This window comes from Anopheles moucheti, chromosome 3 (genome assembly GCF_943734755.1).
Source record: "Anopheles moucheti chromosome 3, idAnoMoucSN_F20_07, whole genome shotgun sequence".
Lineage (NCBI taxonomy): Eukaryota > Metazoa > Arthropoda > Insecta > Diptera > Culicidae > Anopheles > Anopheles moucheti.
This window is the reverse complement of record NC_069141.1, coordinates 88,408,332-88,429,241: the sequence shown is the minus strand read 5'-3', so window position 1 is coordinate 88,429,241 and position 20,910 is coordinate 88,408,332. Positions and strand designations below refer to the sequence as shown.

The 20,910-nt window shown below is 44.8% G+C and overlaps 1 protein-coding gene across 1 annotated transcript in view; it reads left to right on the top strand.

Moving 5' to 3' along the window:
• LOC128301864 (autophagy-related protein 13 homolog) overlaps window positions 1-20,371 on the top strand; it is a 31,845-nt gene extending 11,474 nt beyond the window's left edge. The window contains exons 2-4 of the mRNA XM_053038516.1: window positions 1,080-1,449; window positions 13,473-13,668; window positions 17,747-20,371. Coding sequence (XP_052894476.1) covers window positions 1,080-1,449; window positions 13,473-13,668; window positions 17,747-18,554 — 1,374 coding nt within the window. The 3' untranslated portion in view covers window positions 18,555-20,371. The remainder of the gene's footprint in view (window positions 1-1,079; window positions 1,450-13,472; window positions 13,669-17,746) is intronic.
• The last annotated feature ends 539 nt before the right edge of the window (window positions 20,372-20,910 follow it).

The following is a 20,910-nucleotide window of genomic DNA, read 5'->3' as shown; positions in this document are numbered from 1 at the left end:
CAGTTTGATTGATTTGTTTACCTAGTCTCGTTTGTTTTGTGTCCATTACTGCGGCGTGCCGCGCGCTCTCTATCAAGCCGATCCGATCGAGTCGTACTTTTCCGTTTGCCCGCCCTGCCAGATATGCCCACAAAGTCAAAGGTTGCGATCGTTCGATCGTATTTAATTTTTATTGGAAACGCGTGCACACGGACGGAATCTCCGAGCACTGTTCCAGGTACTCGGGTGCAAGGACGGGCGCAGATTCGGGTGGATGCATTTTTATATTGTACGGTGGTAGTTCCGTCGTGTTTGCACAATCGCTTGCCCTCTGTGGCGATCTTTCTACAGTGTGCAAGTACGCCGTCCTCGTGAAGGTTGAGGGTAATGGCTGATAGGATGGATTGTTGTTTCTTGTATTTAGAAGTCTTTCCCCTGCCTTATCCTCAAATCCCGACGAGGTCGCTATGTCATCATGCATCTGTTTACCGTACGATGCCCGGAGTGCGCTTATGTTTGTTTTCTGCTTGAGATAATCAACGAGACTTGGTTGATTATTTACCGAAGAACACCTTTGCACCTACCTGTAAATAAATCTCTTTTTGCGGGTTATCAAAGAAACAGAGAGTATTTCTTTCCGGAGCATACAAAAACGCAGAATAAAGGTTATGTATAGTGCAGAATTTCTGACCATCTAATGTGTGGAGAAGCAATAAACTAAACAATCATATTTGGTTCTCCATTTCCCTCAAGTTTTGCAAACGATTAATAACTTTCACGCCCCTTGCTACGGAGATATTGATTAACCTGGATTCTCTTGTTACACAGACTTACATGCGCCATTCGTGTGTAGCCGAAGGTCACAATAAGTGAAACGAAGGCTTGTCGTCGCTGACAGACAATCGATAATGATTGATTTTTTGTTCCTTTCGAGCGTGTTACTGAATACGTGATATTGTGTTACGACGTTATGTCTACTGCAGCACTACGGAATAAACACTTTCCTGAAGCACTATCCTATTCCTACTGTACTAAAAAATATCAGTTTTCTGTCTACTGAACTTTATTCTAAATATTGTTTTTCTTGTCGTACTTCACAGTTCAACATCTCCATAACTGATCAGCAATCCATCCTTGATGTTTTGGTTGAGACGAAGAAAATCCTACAAGATGGTGGCCCACATGAATCGATCATCACGCGACTGCCACTGTGCGTAGAAATTTCTCTACATACCGCCGAAGGTGGTAGTATGATATTGGAGTTTTGGACGCTAAGCATCAGAACGGACCAAACGAACGCACCTCAGCGAGCCAACCAGGTGATCTACAATCGTATGAGTTTACTGCTAAAGTCACTGCTATCGGTCACACGAGTAACACCAGCCTATCGAGTTTCGCGTATGAAACGCACGGATTCGTACGACATCTACTACCGGATCTATAAAGGCGAGCCCCAAACTAATCTACTGGGTAAGTATCTTCTGCTGGGAAGTACATTACTTCAACTAGTCGCAGATAGTAAGACAAACAAGACGATTGGACACGCACTAAAAGACCGTGACTGAATGCCGTGTTTAGGATCAGTTGAAGCGTTCATTGTACTCAAAGCGTTGTAAACATGTTTACACTTTAAGTTACACGGATTCCGGTTCCGGGAGGGATACGCCAAAATTGCAACTGACAGTCAGTCATCGTGAGTGATGACAACCGTAGGTAAGGTCGTTCCATCCAAGAGGACAGAGCGAGTGACCTTTTTACAGCAAAAACCGCTACTTTTATGCTCTTCTGGTTGCTTGCCCTGCCGGGTTTTTGCCTATAGCAAACCGACATTTCAAAGTTCCTTTTTGCGAGTCAACGTGAATGCAACTATGGCACGCACACATGTCACATAAACCACCATACCACCAGCAACGAAGTAAATGGAATTAAGAACAGGTTTTTTTTAGCGAGCGCTGATTGCCGGTGGGACGGTGCGTATACCTCCCAAACATGGCCGCAGGTTGATTTGCAGAACTTTGCCAACCTGGCGCCAGCCTCCTGTGAAGGTTGTTGATATGCTAAGGTAGTATCGGCAAAAATTAATTACCTTGAGTGGTGGTGGTCGACCCGCTCGATGCTCTTTTGCAATGATGGCGCCGGCAAAACTACCCCTTACTATTTCATAGAAAAGGAAAGAGAATGGTGCCCTGTCGGGGTTTCTTCTTGGAGTTTTATTTTATATCTGCGTGTGCATAAAGTCAATGTTCGCTTTTTTATTAGATTTTATCTTACGGATTAGGAAACGGTCACTGACCACCGAGATCTCTTCGGTTAGCACATATGTTTCTACTTTCTTCAGTATCTGTGCGTTTTAATAAGGGGTAATTGCTACAAATTTATGTACTGAATTCCTCGTTATCTTTGAAAATGCAACATCACTTTCAGAAATCCTTTCCATGTCAATTCGTGACCACGTGATCAGTTGCGACACTGCCGTGAGTCGTGTGTCATCCCTATACGAAAACCTGTTTTCTCATCTTCACATTCATGCCAACCTTCGGACGAAGAGATCGTGATCGAAGTGAATAACCATCAGCTCTAATGAAAGCTCGGTCCCAACGCTAAGTCGGCGGAACACAAAATCGTTCCGCGATGGTAGACTAGATAGCACAAGATAGTAACAAAAACGAATGGAACTGCGCTGTTGGCTGGTGTTGGTGCAATATCCAGTGCACACTACCGTTCGAACAGACGACCTTCGAACCAAGCCGCAGCATCACGTACACTCCAACCGACAGTTTCTGCATGCTGTAAGCAATTATCTCCTTTTTGCACCTACCATAAGCTCTGTCGGCAGGCGCACGGTTCGTGATGCAAAAATGGTTGCGCTTTACACGGACACCCTTCGCTTCGGCGTGCTCAAATGGAATCAGCGAAATTCATTGTTTTCATTGCTCTCTCGGTACGGCAGGAACAGCAGGTGTACGTTTTTTTTATTATGCATTTTAGATTCCGTCTGGCTTGCACCTTAGAAGATGCTCAGCGGTGCGTGACGACGCAGCAACGAAGCGCGCGATGCGTGCTGTGCATTTCCCATCGTACGCACCTCCGGTTGCCGATGCACCACCTGTGCGATGTCATGTTGCAACTGCGGCCCCGGAGGGAGATACAAAGAAAACCCCGCTGTGTAATCGATGAATCTGTTCAAGGAGGCCGCCATTGTTAAATATTTAAACAATGTTTCAATACGCTGGTGATGCAACTCTCGCTTAAAGTACAGACGATTGATAGATGGTTTTGTGACTGTTGCTTAGAAAGAAGATGACGCAGTAAAAGAAACACTAAAATGGTAAAATATTTGAACGATGCACTTAACATACATAGCGATTGCGATTGTGTAAATAGCGAGATCTGGAAAATTCAAACTATCAACAATAGCGTTTACCTAATGGTTTAACATTTAACCACTCTTAATGGATTCTCTACTATTGCGAAAGCACCATCTTGTGACACTTTTGAAGAAGCTTCTCTTTGTTTATACAAATTCCAACATCTTTCAAACAACAACTAAGTAAATGATAATTGCTCCGACAAAAAATCGTCATCATTCGAATAATATGTAGTCTAATGAACACTAATCTGCTCAAAAGCAATCCGCACATAATTGCAGATGACCTTGCTCGTACTAAATCAGCTTTAAAGCATGGCTTATCCCCATTCAAATCAGCACGATGAAACAGCACAAAGCAAAAATTGTATGTGCACGAGACCGTGCGAAATGGTGCGCAGCGTGCGCCAACTCATCACGCGCAAATTTCACGGAGCATGCGCTAGAATCATCGGCTGGCGCCAGAGAGAAAAGCACACTTCGGCATGGGAAGGGAAACAGTGAACGTGGAAGTATCCCGATAATTGGCTTTAATTAGATTTGATTTATGATGCATCGTGAGTCTCTCGCTGTGTCCGTCCCCTCGCGTCTCTGCGACGGAGGTAGTAGAGTCCGAAGGTCATCATAATTTTCTAAACACATACTATCATCTACTCTCCCCCGCTATTAGACGACGATCGACGAAGATCGCGATCGAAACGAGTAGAAGCAGCAGCTCCCTGATAGAGATGAATCAACACAGGAAGTAGACGAGTATGAGAAAGTGTACGTACGTTTGGAGCGCACGCAGGTTTACGGAAACGCATTGGGATGCAGTGGAAGTATGCCACCGCCAAACACATTGCTGCCTCTTTTTTTGCCTCGCCTTATATCTACAACAATGCACATTTCGCGCGCTGGATAGCAACACAATCTCCCACAGCGGCGAGCTCTCTGGTGTTTATAAAAATGTCAAGGAAGTAGAAACGGACACTGCAACAGCAACAAGCAACGGCAGCTCGGAAGGTTAGCAGCGCTGTTGCTAGGACCGATACGGTTAAACGACATTCAACTCAGAATCTCTCTCCGCGTCGACGTGAGTCTATCATTTCGTGCTTCCTTATCGGTAACTGCTTTGGGTGGGTCATTTTCATTGTTGGGTGCGAGTATCAAGAAATAGGCGACGGAACACATACGGTTCGGCTGCTCGGCCGCTACACTCCACACGAAGAACCAGGTCGTGAAGCTTCAAGCTCTAGCCGCGCCAGTATGCTAAGCAGGCTACAGATATAATGCCATCGAATTAAAATGTGGCTAGGTTTTATCCATTTTACCGCACGGTGCCTGGTGCCTTGTTCGTGACATGTTTTCGTTGGTGGTGAAAGATAAACGAAATTAATTAAAGATACACCCTCCCGTTAAGGTCATGTAATCTGGGCAGGTTGAAAAGCACGTGATACACGGGCACTTAAATTAGCTTAGCTGAACGTGCTGTGTGCTTCTACAACTCATTGTACCCCGGCCCCAAAAAACGTGCCGAAAGCGCGGGGAAACTTACAATACCAATACCAACGCAAGAACTTTACCGATCCGGCATTAATTTTATGGATGTTTTATTTTCGGTTGCGGATGTAGAAAATCGGAAACCGTATCGAAAATTCATTTACGATCATCCATCAATGGAAGTCGCCCCTCTGACGACAACCGGAAGGCGATGAAGTTTTTTTTCGTATTGTTTGTCTACGGCCCCATTGAACTGGCCAGAATGCATAGAATGGAATGTAAAGAATGCGACTTTTGTGAGCGAACTGTGAGCCCAACGGCGCGTAATTCCGGCCTCAGCGACTGTTTCGATATCTGCGATGGAATTTTAGGGGAGGAATGTTGGTTAAGGCACCTATGACAACCTTGTCCAGTTCGATTGGTCTAACCGTGGTTCGTTTTTCGGCAAGGGTAATAAATTCGAGCCCTTCTAGCGTGGCGTTACCGAGCACACACGTTTAGAAAGTGCTGGCGATGGTGTCGAATTGCCGTTGAAAGTCAAAGGAAGACAGTAGGTCATTCTGAAGTATTTTAGTGGAAGATTTCAATTTGCTTAGAACCCCTTAAAATATAGGTTGTAAAGCTTTATACAAAGTGAAGTGTAAAAGGAAGTAAACGTTTGCATAAATGAGGAACGCTTCTGTGTGGCGAATATCAAATCTGTGCCCTTATAACCTAATCGTTTGATTAAGTATATTAATAACACAAAAGGTAATGGGTAGACGTTCGTTTTTCCCACTTCTTACTTCTATGTGCTTTTGCCTATACCTTTTCACTACCCTTTTGCTCACCTTAGTGTGCGGGAAGTAAATGACCGAGTCGGCCCTTTGACCCCATTTTGTGCGGATAGCACACCGTCGACCACGGCTTCAATGTATCAAAACATTCATTAAATGCGTTCACCTTACCTGGAATAAAACCGTCACTGATCCGCATTATGCAATTTATGCGAATAAATTAGGCCCAAGCCTTGATTCGTACGGGAGGTCGTTTGACAAGAACCTTTAGAAAGTTTTTGGTTACATAGGTGTGTGGTCTTTTTGAATCGCTTTGTCCAAATACTGGATCATCAAATACTGAATACTGGAGAAATAGAATACTTTTATTTCAATCTACGACTACCAGCGACCAGCATACAACACCAAAAGCAACACTCACGTGATAACGTTTATTCGTGTGCTTGACACTACAACTACCTCTAGACACGCTACTGTATTTTTTTCACTAAACACCCATTCGCGCGATCAGTTAGGCGCCACCGTGGTGATAATTTAAATTTCACATTACCCCCAAACACGTCCCATTGGTTGCGGGACGGAATGATTGCTTCTCAATACATGCCGCAAGCCATCGTATTTGCACAGATGCAACTGCAAGAGAGGCATGTAATTGGAGGCAGATCGGGATGCATCCGTTAGGAAGTGGGTAACTACCGGACCCATCTCGTGCTGCCTACTTTGGATTGCGGCCTGAAAAACATCTTCCAATCAGTGGGAATCGACTGTAAAAATTACACTTTCCTGTTTCACTGCCACAGAGAGTTTGAAGACGCCAAGCTCTCCCCGGCGAAGCTCAACGGAAATAGCAGAGGCACGTGCCCAACAGCTTGTGTCGGCCGTTTGCTGTGAAGGTGCTTCGGTGTCAAGCAACAAATGGCTTGGAAAAAAAACGTTAAATTGCACTTCGTACGCATCGTCGTAATGGCGCGTGGCGCTGGATTTTCTGAACACGATTGCTGTGTCGCAGCGTAGCCTTACGACGACTTTTATGTGCCCTCCACGAAACGAAGGAGAGTGTAAGAAAGCCACAAAGCTGTGCAAATAACTTGCACACCCCGACAGGAACACATCCTCCGCACTGGAATCTCGAGTTGCGTTTGGCCGTCCTTTAGACTTAACCTTTTTTTTCTCCGCTAGGAAGTGCAGAATTTATCATTGAGCCGCGAACCTGTCGTCCGTAATCAAGGCACGGTTTTTCGAAGTCGCGACGCTTGTAGAGGGAATCGCTTGACCGATTAATTTGTTTACTAAGGTGTGTGGAAACACGTCTACTCCTTCTCCGTGGAGATATACTGCCACTGTCCTGTGTGTGCGCGCGAGCTAGCACCTGAGCAAAGATGTACGACGATAAAATATTAATTAGCAGGATATCTTTTTTTCTCTTCTGCCTACAACACACCGCTGCCAGTGAGGTGCATTTTAATCCATATGCTAATTGCGCATGGAAACCGGTTCCAGCTGTGAACTTTCCGTTCCCTCGCTGGAGCTAAAGATTCCCCATCGGACGACCAGCAATAACTGGGAATTCCGGTAATAAATGAGACGTGTCATATTTCTGCTCGCTATCGCGAAGCGTTCGTTTCACCGTCCTTTATCGGTGCAAATGTCCATGGTATGGACAGCTTTAGCCACGTAGCGAATGGTACTAGCACTATGATTCTCATGGGTCTGTGTAGTCAGGTTGTGCCAGGGAATACCCTAAGAAATCTTCATCAAACCGAAATAGTTGACTTGATTCATGATTAGCTAACAAACGAATGTCCTGTGCCCATAATTTATTACAAAAGGTCTAGGCGTAATGTATTCGACGATTGTATTGATTTTTAGCATGCAATTTTAATAATTGCCCATATGCTCCTCTTTTTTGAACTCCAATACGTGTGGGGCAGATTTTAAGCCAATTAGAACGTGCCTTTACGTCGTCCGAAAGAAAGTAAGAGAACCATACTACCACGTAGAATGTGTTGCATGTCAAGGTCAAGCACGATTAGAACTTTCCCGGTTCCAAGATTCTGTCGCCGCGCGGTTGCACCGTCGCTATGACATGTTGCATGTCAATCGCCCTCAGAAGCACTTGAACGGTTTCCTCAATATTCGCATTCAATTTACCCTGGCGCCTCCGAGGTGATTCCCTACGGGTACGTGAGGTGCTTTCCATCCGCATTCCCCAACAACCGTCCCCCGAGCTCGTCTAGGTTCTGTTGCATAAAAATAACACGAATCTCGAAGTTGCTGCGAAGTTCGTGTGGTGATAGTGATCCGCTCGAAGCATGTCCATGGCAATGCTATTTTTTTTTCATCCCGCGTTCACTGTCGTTCCCCAACGAATTGTTGAATATTGGAAAAAAAGGTTGCAAGCTCAGTGATATAATTCTGTTACCCGGTCGGACACAGTTGTGTATGCCTGCGGTATTTGCGTTCCAGTGACTGGCTCGCAGTGAGTGTTAGCTAAGGTACAGGAGAACGGAACTGGATGTGGAGTAGTATGCAGGGTTGTTTTTTATTTGCCATGGGTGCTTTTCGTCATGTCACACTAAACTGGTTCAAACCGGGAGAAGCCTTACCAGCAATTACGGATGGTTTCCTTTTCGAGAGTACCAGAGAGAGAGAAATCACCGAGAAGTACATATTTCCTGCATCCCAACAGATAACTCTGCTTTGTTTGGATGGACATATCATTATCAGTACCGGCTTTTAGTGCCTTGTCATTAAATGTGTACTAGTTATCATTACTTTGCTTTAAAATAAATTGCATGAAATGGGCAAGCCAAGTGTATATAAACAATTTATCCTTATCTGATAGCATGGTTATCATCGGTGACTCCCTGTCCCCCTCGAAACGCGATAATCACACCGGCGCGTATTATTGGCATTTCATTCTCACGAAGAGAATCATCAAAACACAGTGTCACGTTCCAATACCGTACGTACCGGAATTTTTTATGTGCAAACTTTTGTTCAATGTGTGATCTCACCATGATTAATCAAGTTCCCCTTTCGTTGGTGTGAACAAATAATTGATCCTTTCCGCTGACATTTACGAGAATGTCACACATGCGACTTCCGGAGGCAAAGTCAGATAATCAATCCGTTTGTATTTTCTAAATAGACACAATTGAGGACATTAGTCATGTAGGAATGCAGTAAAATGTCAAATTAATGCTCGATGATATTAAAGGTGCAGTAAAATATTTTCTAAAAATCTGCAACTCTTCCTAAGAAATGACCATTCTTTAAACTTCCCACTTTGTTCCATATGATTTTCATGCGCCTCGATGTTGACGATTCTGCACCAGCGTTGGAATCTAGTTGGATTGCATTCCTTAGGACATACCATTGGTCTTTATTGCGACATGTCCCTCCTTGTTCTCCTACTACCACCGAGAATTTTGTATGTTCAGTCGTGCACAACCGGTCATTTGCATACTGGCAAAAAGTGCAAGCGTACCGTTAGTCAGCCGTCGTCGGTGCATTTATTGTACTCCTATTTGTTATTCTTTGCTCTCAGTTTTGTTACGATACACACATGACTCGTACGGTTGTATTCGTTTCACCTGGCAATCCCTTCTCCACCAACCAACCATCCGAGACAACCGAGACATGCACATGCAATTAGAAGAACATGCTGCAAAACTGCACCATGCCATCGGTAGTGTACACAAATATAGCTCCCCAGCCGGTGCGAAACCGTAGTGAAGAAGTTTATTTTTAAAACAGTTGTATCGTATACCGCAGCTACGCTGTTCAATGTCACGGGGAGCCGGTTCAGGAAAATTACAAACGGTTTCCTCCTCGTGTGTACTAGAGATTCCGTCAATGCCGAGAACGCTCTACTGTGCTTCTATTGCGAACCTCTCACACTGCCAATTAATCGCCCGGTTTTTAATGCTGTTTTCCTTTACCGGTAAATGTACTAACGATCGTCGACATCTATGATGCATTGATCGAACTGAAAAGAAGGAGTGTCTGAAGTAGTAGTAGCACCCGTCTACCCGTTCGTTCTCGCTTATTTTAATCGTGCACTAAGCTAAAAACAGCCCCCAAGTGCGTTTGCTTGCTCCAATGTGTTTATTTTTTGTTGCAAGCCATGTCTAGTGCGATCATAATGTTGTTATTTTACCGGCTGTGTCCGGATGGGTGTTGTTTGTGTGCGATAGGAAACTGATCGTCCAACACCGATCGGTAAACATATCAGCATTAACATTTATACGCATAAAAACATTAGCATCGCTTCAACTCCATCCCTTGTTTTCGTTTAATGGGTGCATCTGTAGTTGAGGTTGTAAACAATGGTGTTGCTTTTGTCCCTCCTTCATCTGATAGCACTAAAATTAGATTGTTTTGTAGCTCCGTTGTTTTTGCTTTCGCCTGAGGTCAAGAGTCGCGTGTACGATTTTAGAACAGGAAAGCTTACAATTTACTTATGTTTATTAGTTTAATTGGAAGTCCTATCAATTATCGTACTGAATTCGTATTAAGACTCCCTGTATTCATGTTGTTTTCCCTTTTTGTGTTAGTACAATAGAGTAAATTAAAGTGAAAATGAACTTCAGAGTACACGCTCTGCTTAATGTGATAGAAGTTCGCTCAAACATTATGCATTAAGTATGGTTTAAAAGATATAGCGTTAGTTTATTGATGTTATTGCTGAGCATTCCATTGTCAACCTTGTGACCCTTTGTTAGATAACGAACAATGATAATGATAAGATATTGTTTTTCTTAGTTACAACAGCCTGTGGTCGACATGTTGTGTTCACGGTACCGATATCTGACATCATACGACTGAACTATGACCTACAGAACATACATTATCGTAACCGCAGCGGGCTCGTGGCCCTCACACCGATAGAATTAAAGAAACTTTCCCCTTTTTGCCGTCGGACTTATCGTAAAAGATAAGAAATTCATTTTTTACGTTGCGGTCCACCAGGTTAGGAACCTCCCCGGATGGCAGATAACCCCCCGGGAAGCTGATACTCCAAACCCAATAATCTTGTACGGCGTTATCCTGACCTTCTGAGCCACCTGGTCCCTCGGCCTGTAGATCACTCTTAAAGACGAATCAAAGGCATCTAGTCGAACGCGGAGCGCTTCTTTTTTGCGTATTATTTTGCACCGAATCCTCCGAATCGGCCCGGTACACATGAACCACCATCCCATCAGTCGGACTCGTTCTTTCTTATCAGCGAGCAAACGATTTGAGCTAGGCGTTCTGCAACCCACAAGGCAAAGTGTACAAACCAAACTTGATTGGAAAAAACGGAACAACCTTATCTTGCTTGCCGTACGCGAATTGACGTCAGCTGATGAATTAGCTACACACTCGGAGGTATGAAGCTGGCTCCCAGAAGTTTTGCTCAGATCCAACATCACTTTCCTTATCTGCGTGCATCCAAACAAACAACAACGGTCCGCTTTTCACTCATCTCACATAGGTGAATGGCGGGAAAATGCTTTGCCGCTCAAACAAAAGCGCCTCAGCATGACGCTCCTGTAACGCTCACCCCCGTCGGTCTAATGAACAACACCGATTAATCAATCGATGCTCAACGGCGCCAAACAGTCGGTTGTCTCTGAGACAGCAGCGGCGGTCACACGGGCTATGATGGATAGACAGGTGGGATTTAGGGCGATGCAATCTCAGTCCAAGCGAAACGGCCTCGTCTAATACCTTTCGTACGTTACATCTGACTGCATCACACCTTAACGCCCCCAACCTAGACGAAATGGAGGCCAGCCAGTAGCAAGTCTGAAGGTTTCTCGAGAATGTCTTTCCCCGGTTAAGGTGGACGACTCATCATCGCAATGTCTTGCCCAAACCCTCGCCACGATGAACAGCATAATCGAGTTACGAAAATTACAAAACACCAACCAAAAACAAGCGCAACACGACACGATCGTGTACGTGACATTAGCGGCGTGGGATGATGTGCAGTGAAGACATCGGCGGTTTTTTGGCGGGCAAATATTTTCAAGCTCTGGTCGCTCTGTTTTGTGCCAGGGGTTAGGTTTGGCAATCTCGCACATTTGTCCGAGATGCTAAAAATAAACCGTGTACCGGCTGTCGGTTCGTCCGGTATTTCTAGGCTATTATTATCCACCGGCCTGTTCGCTAGACAGAAAGGAAAGGTAATGTGCAGATCACCGGCGTTGTCGCCATCGTCTACGGCTGATGATCTCTCAAAAAACCCCAAGCAGGTGGTGTACACTTGTGTTTGTACTGTCGACAAAAAGCCGACCTGTATTCGGCGAGAGGTGGTGTCTCTGTCAAGTCACAGTTTTCGACACATAATCGGCAGGCATTCGGTTTTATAATCTGTTTTTGCACTTAGGCTTCGCTGCATAGCAACAGCAGCCACGCAGAAGCTGCATTTACACCAATGGGGTTGTGTGCTCTGTCAGGTGGCAAACACCCCACGGACGGAGACTATCGTCGACGAGATCAGTTGACGAGCAGTTCAATAGGGGATGAATGTTGTGTCGTGATTACACGCGCTGTTAGGCTTCACTTGTCCTGAACGTTTTCAAGCAGCGGAAGTATTGAGCCAAAATTGGATAATCGACGCCTGTCAGACGCAAATGACGCGGCCATCCAAGAGTGTGTGTCTCGTGACTGGGCAGAAAGACAGATATTTCATTTACCATTTATGTACTAGTGCGAACAGCCCACATTATTATGTAAGTGCGATATTTGTTTGATGACTGTTCTCGCGAAAGAAGCTATCAAATCGTTCATGGCCCGATCTTGCGCTACCCCACGCTGCAAGGGACCTTTTGAGGGCGCGGCTCCATGTTTAGGGTTCTTCATCCCAACAGTAGCGCGCACGCAGTCTCACACACAAACACATGCAGTCGTGCAAAAATGCAAATATAAACTGAACTCCCGCAACGAAAGACTCCATACACACACAGACTGACTCGGGTTGTAGAGGGCCTTTAAATATCAAAACAAAACGATTATCGCTATTTGTACTGTCCTCGGGATGGAACGAATAGAGAGCGAGAGAAAGAGGGGGCTACGAGGTAGAAAAGGGTTTCGGTATTTAAATTGGACAATCCATTCGTAGTAAACCACGTCAACAAAACGGCCGGATAGTACGCGAGAACAATGTGAACGCACTACACATACTAAGGGACAAAGGAGAGTGTGAGTGACCGGACTTTAAACCGCTGTAGGGGGTAGATTAGTAAGAGATGGTGCACATAGTACCTTTTTTTCATTCAGATTAAGCCTTGAAAGGTTTCAGCTCGATGGTATGACCCGCTCGATTAAATACCTCCAAGAAATTTCGTCCCAAAAACTTCACGACCTACAAATTTTCTCGCTACAGCGGATGGCTGGCGCCAACACCTAGAGCCATTTATGGTGACAGTATCAATCCCAATGTTGGCAAAATACGCGGAACTCAACCCTTCTTTTCTTGGTAACTCTCCTACGATCTGAATCGCGATCTCTCTCGCGCGATCGCGTGATCATGTCGTTGTGATCTGTTGGTTACGAGTACAAACGTAGCTTGGTTGGGGTGTCTCTTTCATTCAACAGATATCTCTCGCTCCCCACTAAGGGTGAAATATTACGAATGCACCGGCAAAGGGGGATGGAGGCCAGGGGGAATTAAATTCCCACACGATGACAAGACTGGCGCCGTCGAGCATACGTACGACCGTATCGCTCACCACCCCGACATACGGACACACACGCAACGAAAACGCACACCCGGACAGTGTGTGCGTGTGCGCGAGAGCACTCGCGGGCCGCGAAACACCAAAAGCAATTTACACTCATTCCGGTTCTCTCATTCATTTCTCAACCCTCGACACTAGGGGATGGTTACAACCAGGTTCGCGTCGGACAGTTGTGCACACAAATCGGAACGCTAAACATGGCAGTGGCCTACCGGACGAAGATTACGTTCTCACCAACGCAAACCGGACGCGACAACACGATCATGATGAAGAGCGATCACTTCCTGAAGGATATCAGCCCAAAGCACGTACGCTACAACTACAACAAGAAAGTGTAAGTATCCGACCGGGAATGGTTTCCTCCTCTCGATTGTTCTCTGTGGGGTGCGTGTGAAGTGTTCAGCTCAAACCGCCGACGGGCAGTGACAGTTTGGTTTGGAATTCGGTTTAAAAGTGTGTAGGTGCCCGAAAAAAACGGGGAATACCCGGATCTAGTGTTTCATGAACAACCTTGGCCAATAACTATCGTGTAGGTGGTGGTGAAAAACATCCTTCTTTGGCCGAAAAAGAACCTGCAAAAACTCAGTTGTCCGTAGTGGGAAGGTGCACAAGTGCCTTGACGAATATTGCAGCCCATTACGCACGCAGGGGACCTGTTCGCTTGTTTTTTTGGACACGTCCCCTAAAACCACGTCCACGTCCGTATGTAAAAACGCTGATTCATGCGCGCGTATCGCCGTCTCGTGCATTTGCGTCACCGTCGCGCCACATTCGTACAACTCGCTGTGTGTGCCATACAGATCGTGATGATGATCGACGCCCAAAGCGGCGGATATGGTAGAAAAAGGCGGACAATCAATTCTTCGCATGCTGGCAGCAGTCGCGCGCACTACGCCCCATGTTGATGATGATGTTGCTGCTTCGGATAAGCTGCAGTAGTGTGTTTCTTTTTCGGATTCCTAGCCATCCGTCAACGCAAGCAAAAGACGGATGGTTGCACGAAAGTGGAATAGATTGAGACATACAGAGATGCGCACAGTCGTATGGTGCATTCCTTGTGCGCTTGAAGCGGAGGGGGCAGATGAAAAATTATGCCATTGGAATGATGGTTTCGCTTGGGGTGGAAAATGCTCCCCACATTGGAATGCATTTGATTACTCCCCTTCCAGTGTTCCAGTGTAGGTGATAAACAGCGAGTGAGAAGAGCAGATCTTGGCTGCCATCGATGCCTGTGTGTCGGTTAGATCTATGCCATGCTCTAGGGCTTCCAAGTTACAACAGCAGATGGCGCTGTACGCATTCATTAGGCGCATAATCTTGGAGATACTAGATCGGTGAGGTTACCGCGGACGAGACATAGCGTTTTGTGAAATCGGTATCTGTCTCCATCCCATCACCCAGCCACTCGTGAAGGCTATACCCCGAGAACCGATGGTTTTGAGAGTTACGGGCGTTCCACGTATGCTCGGTTGTCTGTGCGTGACATTGTGATGCAGCCTTCGGAAAAACCCCCACGTATCGATCGACCGATCGTACAGTTGCACACTCGATCCGGTTGACGAAAAGAACCGGTTTAATTTTTGTAAATTCACAAACGCATCGAGCACTTCGGATGCTACAACGCGCTGGAAACGACCTTCCCTTCATCAGTCCTAATGGAGTTAGACGATCCATATTGGGAGTTGCAAATCGAAATGCGTGTGTTGGTGTGATATCTTTTTCGTGGCAAACAGACAACGACAGTGTGTCACTAACGCTACACACAATACTATGATAGAAATGGAAAGTGGGAGTGATATCATCAGCCAGTGTGATGTACACCCGGTCCTACTATCTACGATGCACACGCCTTAAAATGTAGTACATCCGCATGATGATAGGGCAGTAATTCCACGTAAAACACCGCACACCTTGGATGACTAGTTAATCTCACAAGGACCCCTGACGGCGTAATCTTTCAAGCACTTTACGTCGTTTGTAGTACACTCGAAGCTGATGTCTAGATAACCAGATAGGAACAATTTTATGGCACATATGGTGTACCTCTTTCTGGACATTGTCAGTATTTCTTCTTGCCAAAAAGACCCCGACCTTAAGTGCTGTGTTTCGCTCAATGATTACAATCATGTTCTAATCAATCCAATGCAGTTAAGCCCCAGATGAATACTCATATAAAATTATTGCCTAACTAGCAATGTACATTAAGAATACAACAACCTTCCGCAGGACATCATGCCAGGTGCCTTCAAACTGTTGGTGGTATGATTGTAATCAGCTTGATAAGCAAACCTGCCATAGATCTCCCAAAGCCGCAAATCTCCCGTGCAACGGGATCACATGAACGGAAGATAAGATTAGCCATCTTTTCCACTATCACTAGCAACAAAGTTGCGACATAAAGTAACTTTGCACCGCGAAGTAATTTACCATCTTTTGAGCTATAACCGGATCACTCCGTGAGTATAGTTACGTGATATTACCGCCCAGTTCACCATCAGAAGAGGGCATCTATCTTGCACCGCGGGTAGTTAAGTGGCCACTCACTTTCAGCACCTTAGGACGGGACGCTGCCCTGAGGAGGAGCTGTGCGGAGTTCCTGTCGAAGGGCATATAATCACACTTTTGCCTATCAGCATTATTCTGCGGGTCATTTTTGCTGACCACCATTTACTTGTAATGGTTTTACAGCATCGCAACACAGTAATTTGATGTTGCAAAAATCTGCACGCCGTTTCGGTTTTCCCACTTCTTTATCGCATTAATATATTTATTCTTGCGAAGCTTTCACTCCCGCTACTACGGCTTGCCATAAAATAGCATACAAAATAATCAAACCTTTCACTCGCGGTTTTGAAAAATTGATCGTAAACAGTATGCCCAGTGAGCGTGGGTAGATTCATTCATAAAACCACCTACCTGCATGCTCGTTTGCTTTAACGAGCTTACGGCGTGGGATCAATGCTGCCCTACGCGAGCTCCGGCCCTACGATGGTGTGCCTCACGTGGGCGTCAAATTCATTCGTTAGGCATCATGTGTCTTTGCACACACCGAGATAAACAGTCGGTACGGTACGGTTGGTTCGGTGGCTTCCCCCAAACCTGTCAACCTCGATGATCGATATTTCCTTTATTAAGTTCAAATCGCGTTACCGATCGCTGAAAATAGCCGCTTTTTAATAATTTCACATCGCAACCCAGAAAGACGATAACATCCCACACACACACCTTTGATGTGACAATTATACTGCAGTTGCAGTTGGAAATTGGCTGTCAGTGGTGCGGAAAAAGTGAAATATGGTTATGAAAGATCAGAGGTGTGTGCTGGTAAAGTGGGGTGATCGACTGGACCTGGAGCGACAATTTTCCTTTGCTGTCGCCTAGTGGTAGCACCATGTTGGTCTAATGGGGAGGCTTAAACCAGTTCGGGCCAACTCTTGGAGGCGCCTATTTATGGTCCGAAGTCGAAGACAGAGAATCGCCAATGAAACGATTACCAATCTGCATGACCGTAGGTGGGAAGTTTGCATGGTCTGTACAAGGTTTAGCCTTTGTTTCTGTTTAATACCCACGTGTAATTGTGGACTCTTATTCTGTCGGACAGATGGTTTCATTTCATTTGCAAAAGCCGTCGGTGTAAATCCAACTCAGCTTAAATGAAGCACATCTTTATATTTCTCAGCGTATGAATCATGCGTCCAGCAGTAATCTTATCACTCTCTTGCACGTTACTTTCACGTGACACGTGTACCGTACATGGAATGTTTCAATAAGAAAGGGCAACAGTTTATAAAGTGTTTGAATTTTCAGTCAATAGTGAACTCTGTCTCGCTTCAAAACGATGACTTTGATAAGAAACACTGCGCTGGTACAATAATTTAGTGTCGCTCGTACGGTGTAATTATGACTCAACCGCGACTTGAAAATACACAGCAGCAGCAATACAGCGTTGGTGTGTATAACCATCCGCGGCTCTATTGGAATTCCCAGCCTCCCTACACATTTAATGTCTATGAAAAACATTCATTTTATCTGAAAAAAGCGATTGCGTTACAGTTTCAATGACGCACGAACGATGGTAAATTGGCACAGAACTCTGTATCGAATGGTAAAAACACCCTTATAACAGAGCGTGCACGATTGTAAACATTTGCTCAATGGAAATGCTACGTTTACATGATAAACCGGGAGAAAATAGCACTTCTTTACACGCTCGGAAGCTGTCGAAGCAGTTTTTTTTTTTGCAGCACGATCGAATGCTTGTCGAAATTACCAAACCAATCAAACAGAAACTCGTAAAATAGTACTCATGTCCCTGAATTGAACTGAACTCTTATGTCCCTGATAAGATAACAAATTTTGCAACTACGCCTGTACTAATCTATTGCTCCTTCCTTTTTCGGGTTCTTTTGCAGGGAGAAAAAGGTTATCGATTTGGACAAACCGATGCGCTGCGGTGCCTTCGTAGATGCTTCACGCGTTAAAAAGCACACCGAGGAAGATTACACACTGCCCGAAACGCCACCGTTCAGTTGGCTGCTACCGAAACCACGCGACGAAAGCACATACCGGGACTGTGGCGGCGAAGACCGGGTGTCCCTCCACTCGCCTACCAACGTGGACGAGAACTGCTCCAACAACGCGAACAATCTCAACAACAACACCAGCAAAGGATCGTACGAATCCAACAGTGCCGCCGGTCCGATGCATTTCCGGTTGTCACAGTCGCCAAAGAGCGGACCCGAATCGATCGGCGGTGGTGCAATGCCAGTGCCGGGTGCGACCGTAGCAATCCCCGCCACCGGTGGAACATCACCCCCGAGCTCGCTGGGTGCTGGTGGTGAGTTCCGGCGCTCCTCACGATGGTCGATTCGGCGCGAACCGTCCGAGAACGATCGGATGCTGAAGGAGCTACAGTTTGCGTTTGCCGAAACGACGGCCCAGGGTGAGCTGGCGAAGTTTTTGCGCGAGTGTTCCAATGCGCCGACGTTGCAAGAGTTCGACATGATGCGTTCGAGCGGCGCGGACACGATTACGGAGGAAGAAAATATGGACGGTAGCAGGATACTGACGGAAGCCGATACGTGCCCGGACAGTGGAGAGGAAGATGATGAACTAAATGACCTCACCCGCCAGCTGGAACAGTTTGAAACATCCCTGCCAGAGTATGAATATCTAGTGTCCTCCCTATGTCAGTCGATCGACAGTAATTCGAATAGCTAAGCGGTAACAGCAGCGGCGATGTGTTCTACACCGGAGCTTACAGCGGGTGAAGAAGAATCATGTTGCGGGAGCATGCCGGGATTATTATTAATTTTAACGAGAGAATCAACTGTCGACTGATATTTTTTGATGATATTCATCTTCACACATACACAACACAACACACAGGCTGCATACAGGAACCAGGAGCACACATGAAGAAAGCGAGAGAGGTGGACATTCGCTTCTCGCTACAGTTCAAGGAGTCACAGGAACACTAAACACACAAACTAATGCATTATGCGGTACCACACGTGTACGGTAAAGATGAAATGAAGCGCAAGAATTCGGCAGAGGAATAAGGATTGGTAGCAGACGGCCAAAGAAAGGCATGGTGAAGTCACTGGGGTTTCTATTACAGATACACACACATTCATACACACTGACGTACAGCAAATGCAAATGCGACGGTGATATGCGTGTGATTAGTGAAGAGCGCAATCGGAAAGCCATGTGTAAAATGTGTTGCGAAATATGTTTCCTTGCCTTAGCCATGTAACGAAGCAAAATCTATAGCTTAGGCTCTCGCGTAGGCGCGTGTATGTCTGTAAAATCTATAATCGATACATCGATGAATCAAAGTTCCTTAGCGTGCGAGACTAAAAGGGGTCGGATCGTGCTAGTGCGTAAGCGTAGTGGAAGTAAGTTCGATTCCCCGAGATCTAAAACAAAAAGGATATTACATTCATTTGACACGATTATTGTTTATCCTATATGATGAAGCAAAATTATCTAACTATCCGCCATATACACGCGCGGCAAAGGAAAGCTTTCCGCCTGTTTCGCATATCGGGTGCGTTTTGCACTCTTTTTTTAAAATATTTGTAATTGAATTGGCTTTAAACCTTTTTTCTCTCCTTTTTTTCTTCATTTCGTTTGCTTTAAGCGCGATAGGGTAGCTAGTAGAAGAAATACGGTAAGAAAGATTGTTAAAACGAAAGCTTACGGTTTACGTTCTTTATGGAAATGTTTTTACTCGCCCAAAACGCAACCTCCAGCTTGTGTAAATAGTACAAAATCACGATCGTTTATCTTATTACATATTATATTGTATCACCTTAAACTCATTTGTATATAGCAGTGCATAAAGCTTGCTCATTTGTCACACTTTCGATGTTAGGATGGGGTTTCGATCAAATTGAGGGCATGCAGGAAAATGTTTACCATATCGAACGTAAACCGACACTTTGGGCGCAATGACATTAAGACAAAACTATTGTATGAAATCACTAATCAAAATCATCGTTAAAGCCAGATACCAGAAACCATCGAGGCCGTGCGAACGTGTTTTGCAAGGCCCCGACGTCTCCTATTGTTATTCACGGTTTTTATCCTTTTGTCAGATTATATTCAATTTAGAGCGGGGAAGTTTAGTAGTGGGCAATGTATAAAACCGTTGCATAAATCAAGCGACTTAGAGAGGGATAATGCAGTTTAAATATAAGCTTATGGAAGACTATGCTTTAGCCTTAGCCTTTTTTTGTTTTTTATTCTTGCTATACTATCTTATCCTTATCAACATTTACTTACTGCACTAAATTAGAGGATTAAGATATGCGTTCGCGAGGGAAACCTGCCCCCGATATGGAGGAGGAGGAACCTTATTTCTTTAGCATGACCACGTAGAATGGATTGATTGTTACCTTCGTTTTTATTTTTTCCCATTGCAAACAATATGTCGATTTAAATGGCCAAACATTATGGATAAGTACACGCGGGCTAGTGTTAGTATGTATTCACTGATCAAAAATGTTGCTTGGTATTGTTTCTATCGCAAATTTACTCTTTTTCATTTTCCAAGAGACTGACGAGCGTAAGCGTGTAGGAAAGTCATGTTTGGTTTGGTCGGGGCGGTTTATTTTGTTTTTCGCTGTATTTGGCGCTAAATTAATTGTAGCCTGAAATTCGAGTCATTTTTATTTGGATAAATTTTGTATGGGATTAAAACGTCGGTGGACCTAATTAAGACAAGTATATTTTTTCAAAAAAGGGTATAAACACATTTAAGATTGGCAATGGAGTGAACATTTTGAATCGATTCATGTGGTTTAGGTAGGGAAAGGCTTAGAGCGAAAGCGAGGGTAATGGAAAGGGTGGCATTATAATATTTAACATCAGAACCGAATACTTTGTTTTCCACCACTTTACTTTTTCACTTATCAAAACAGCAATTGAAATACACGTTAAAAATATATACATTCAGACTATCAATGGAATTAACCCCAGTAAAGTGCATAACAGCAAGATATCCTCATTAGTAAGCGATCAAACAACGCTCGGAAATAGTTTATTTCACCCTTTATTATACATACTTGTA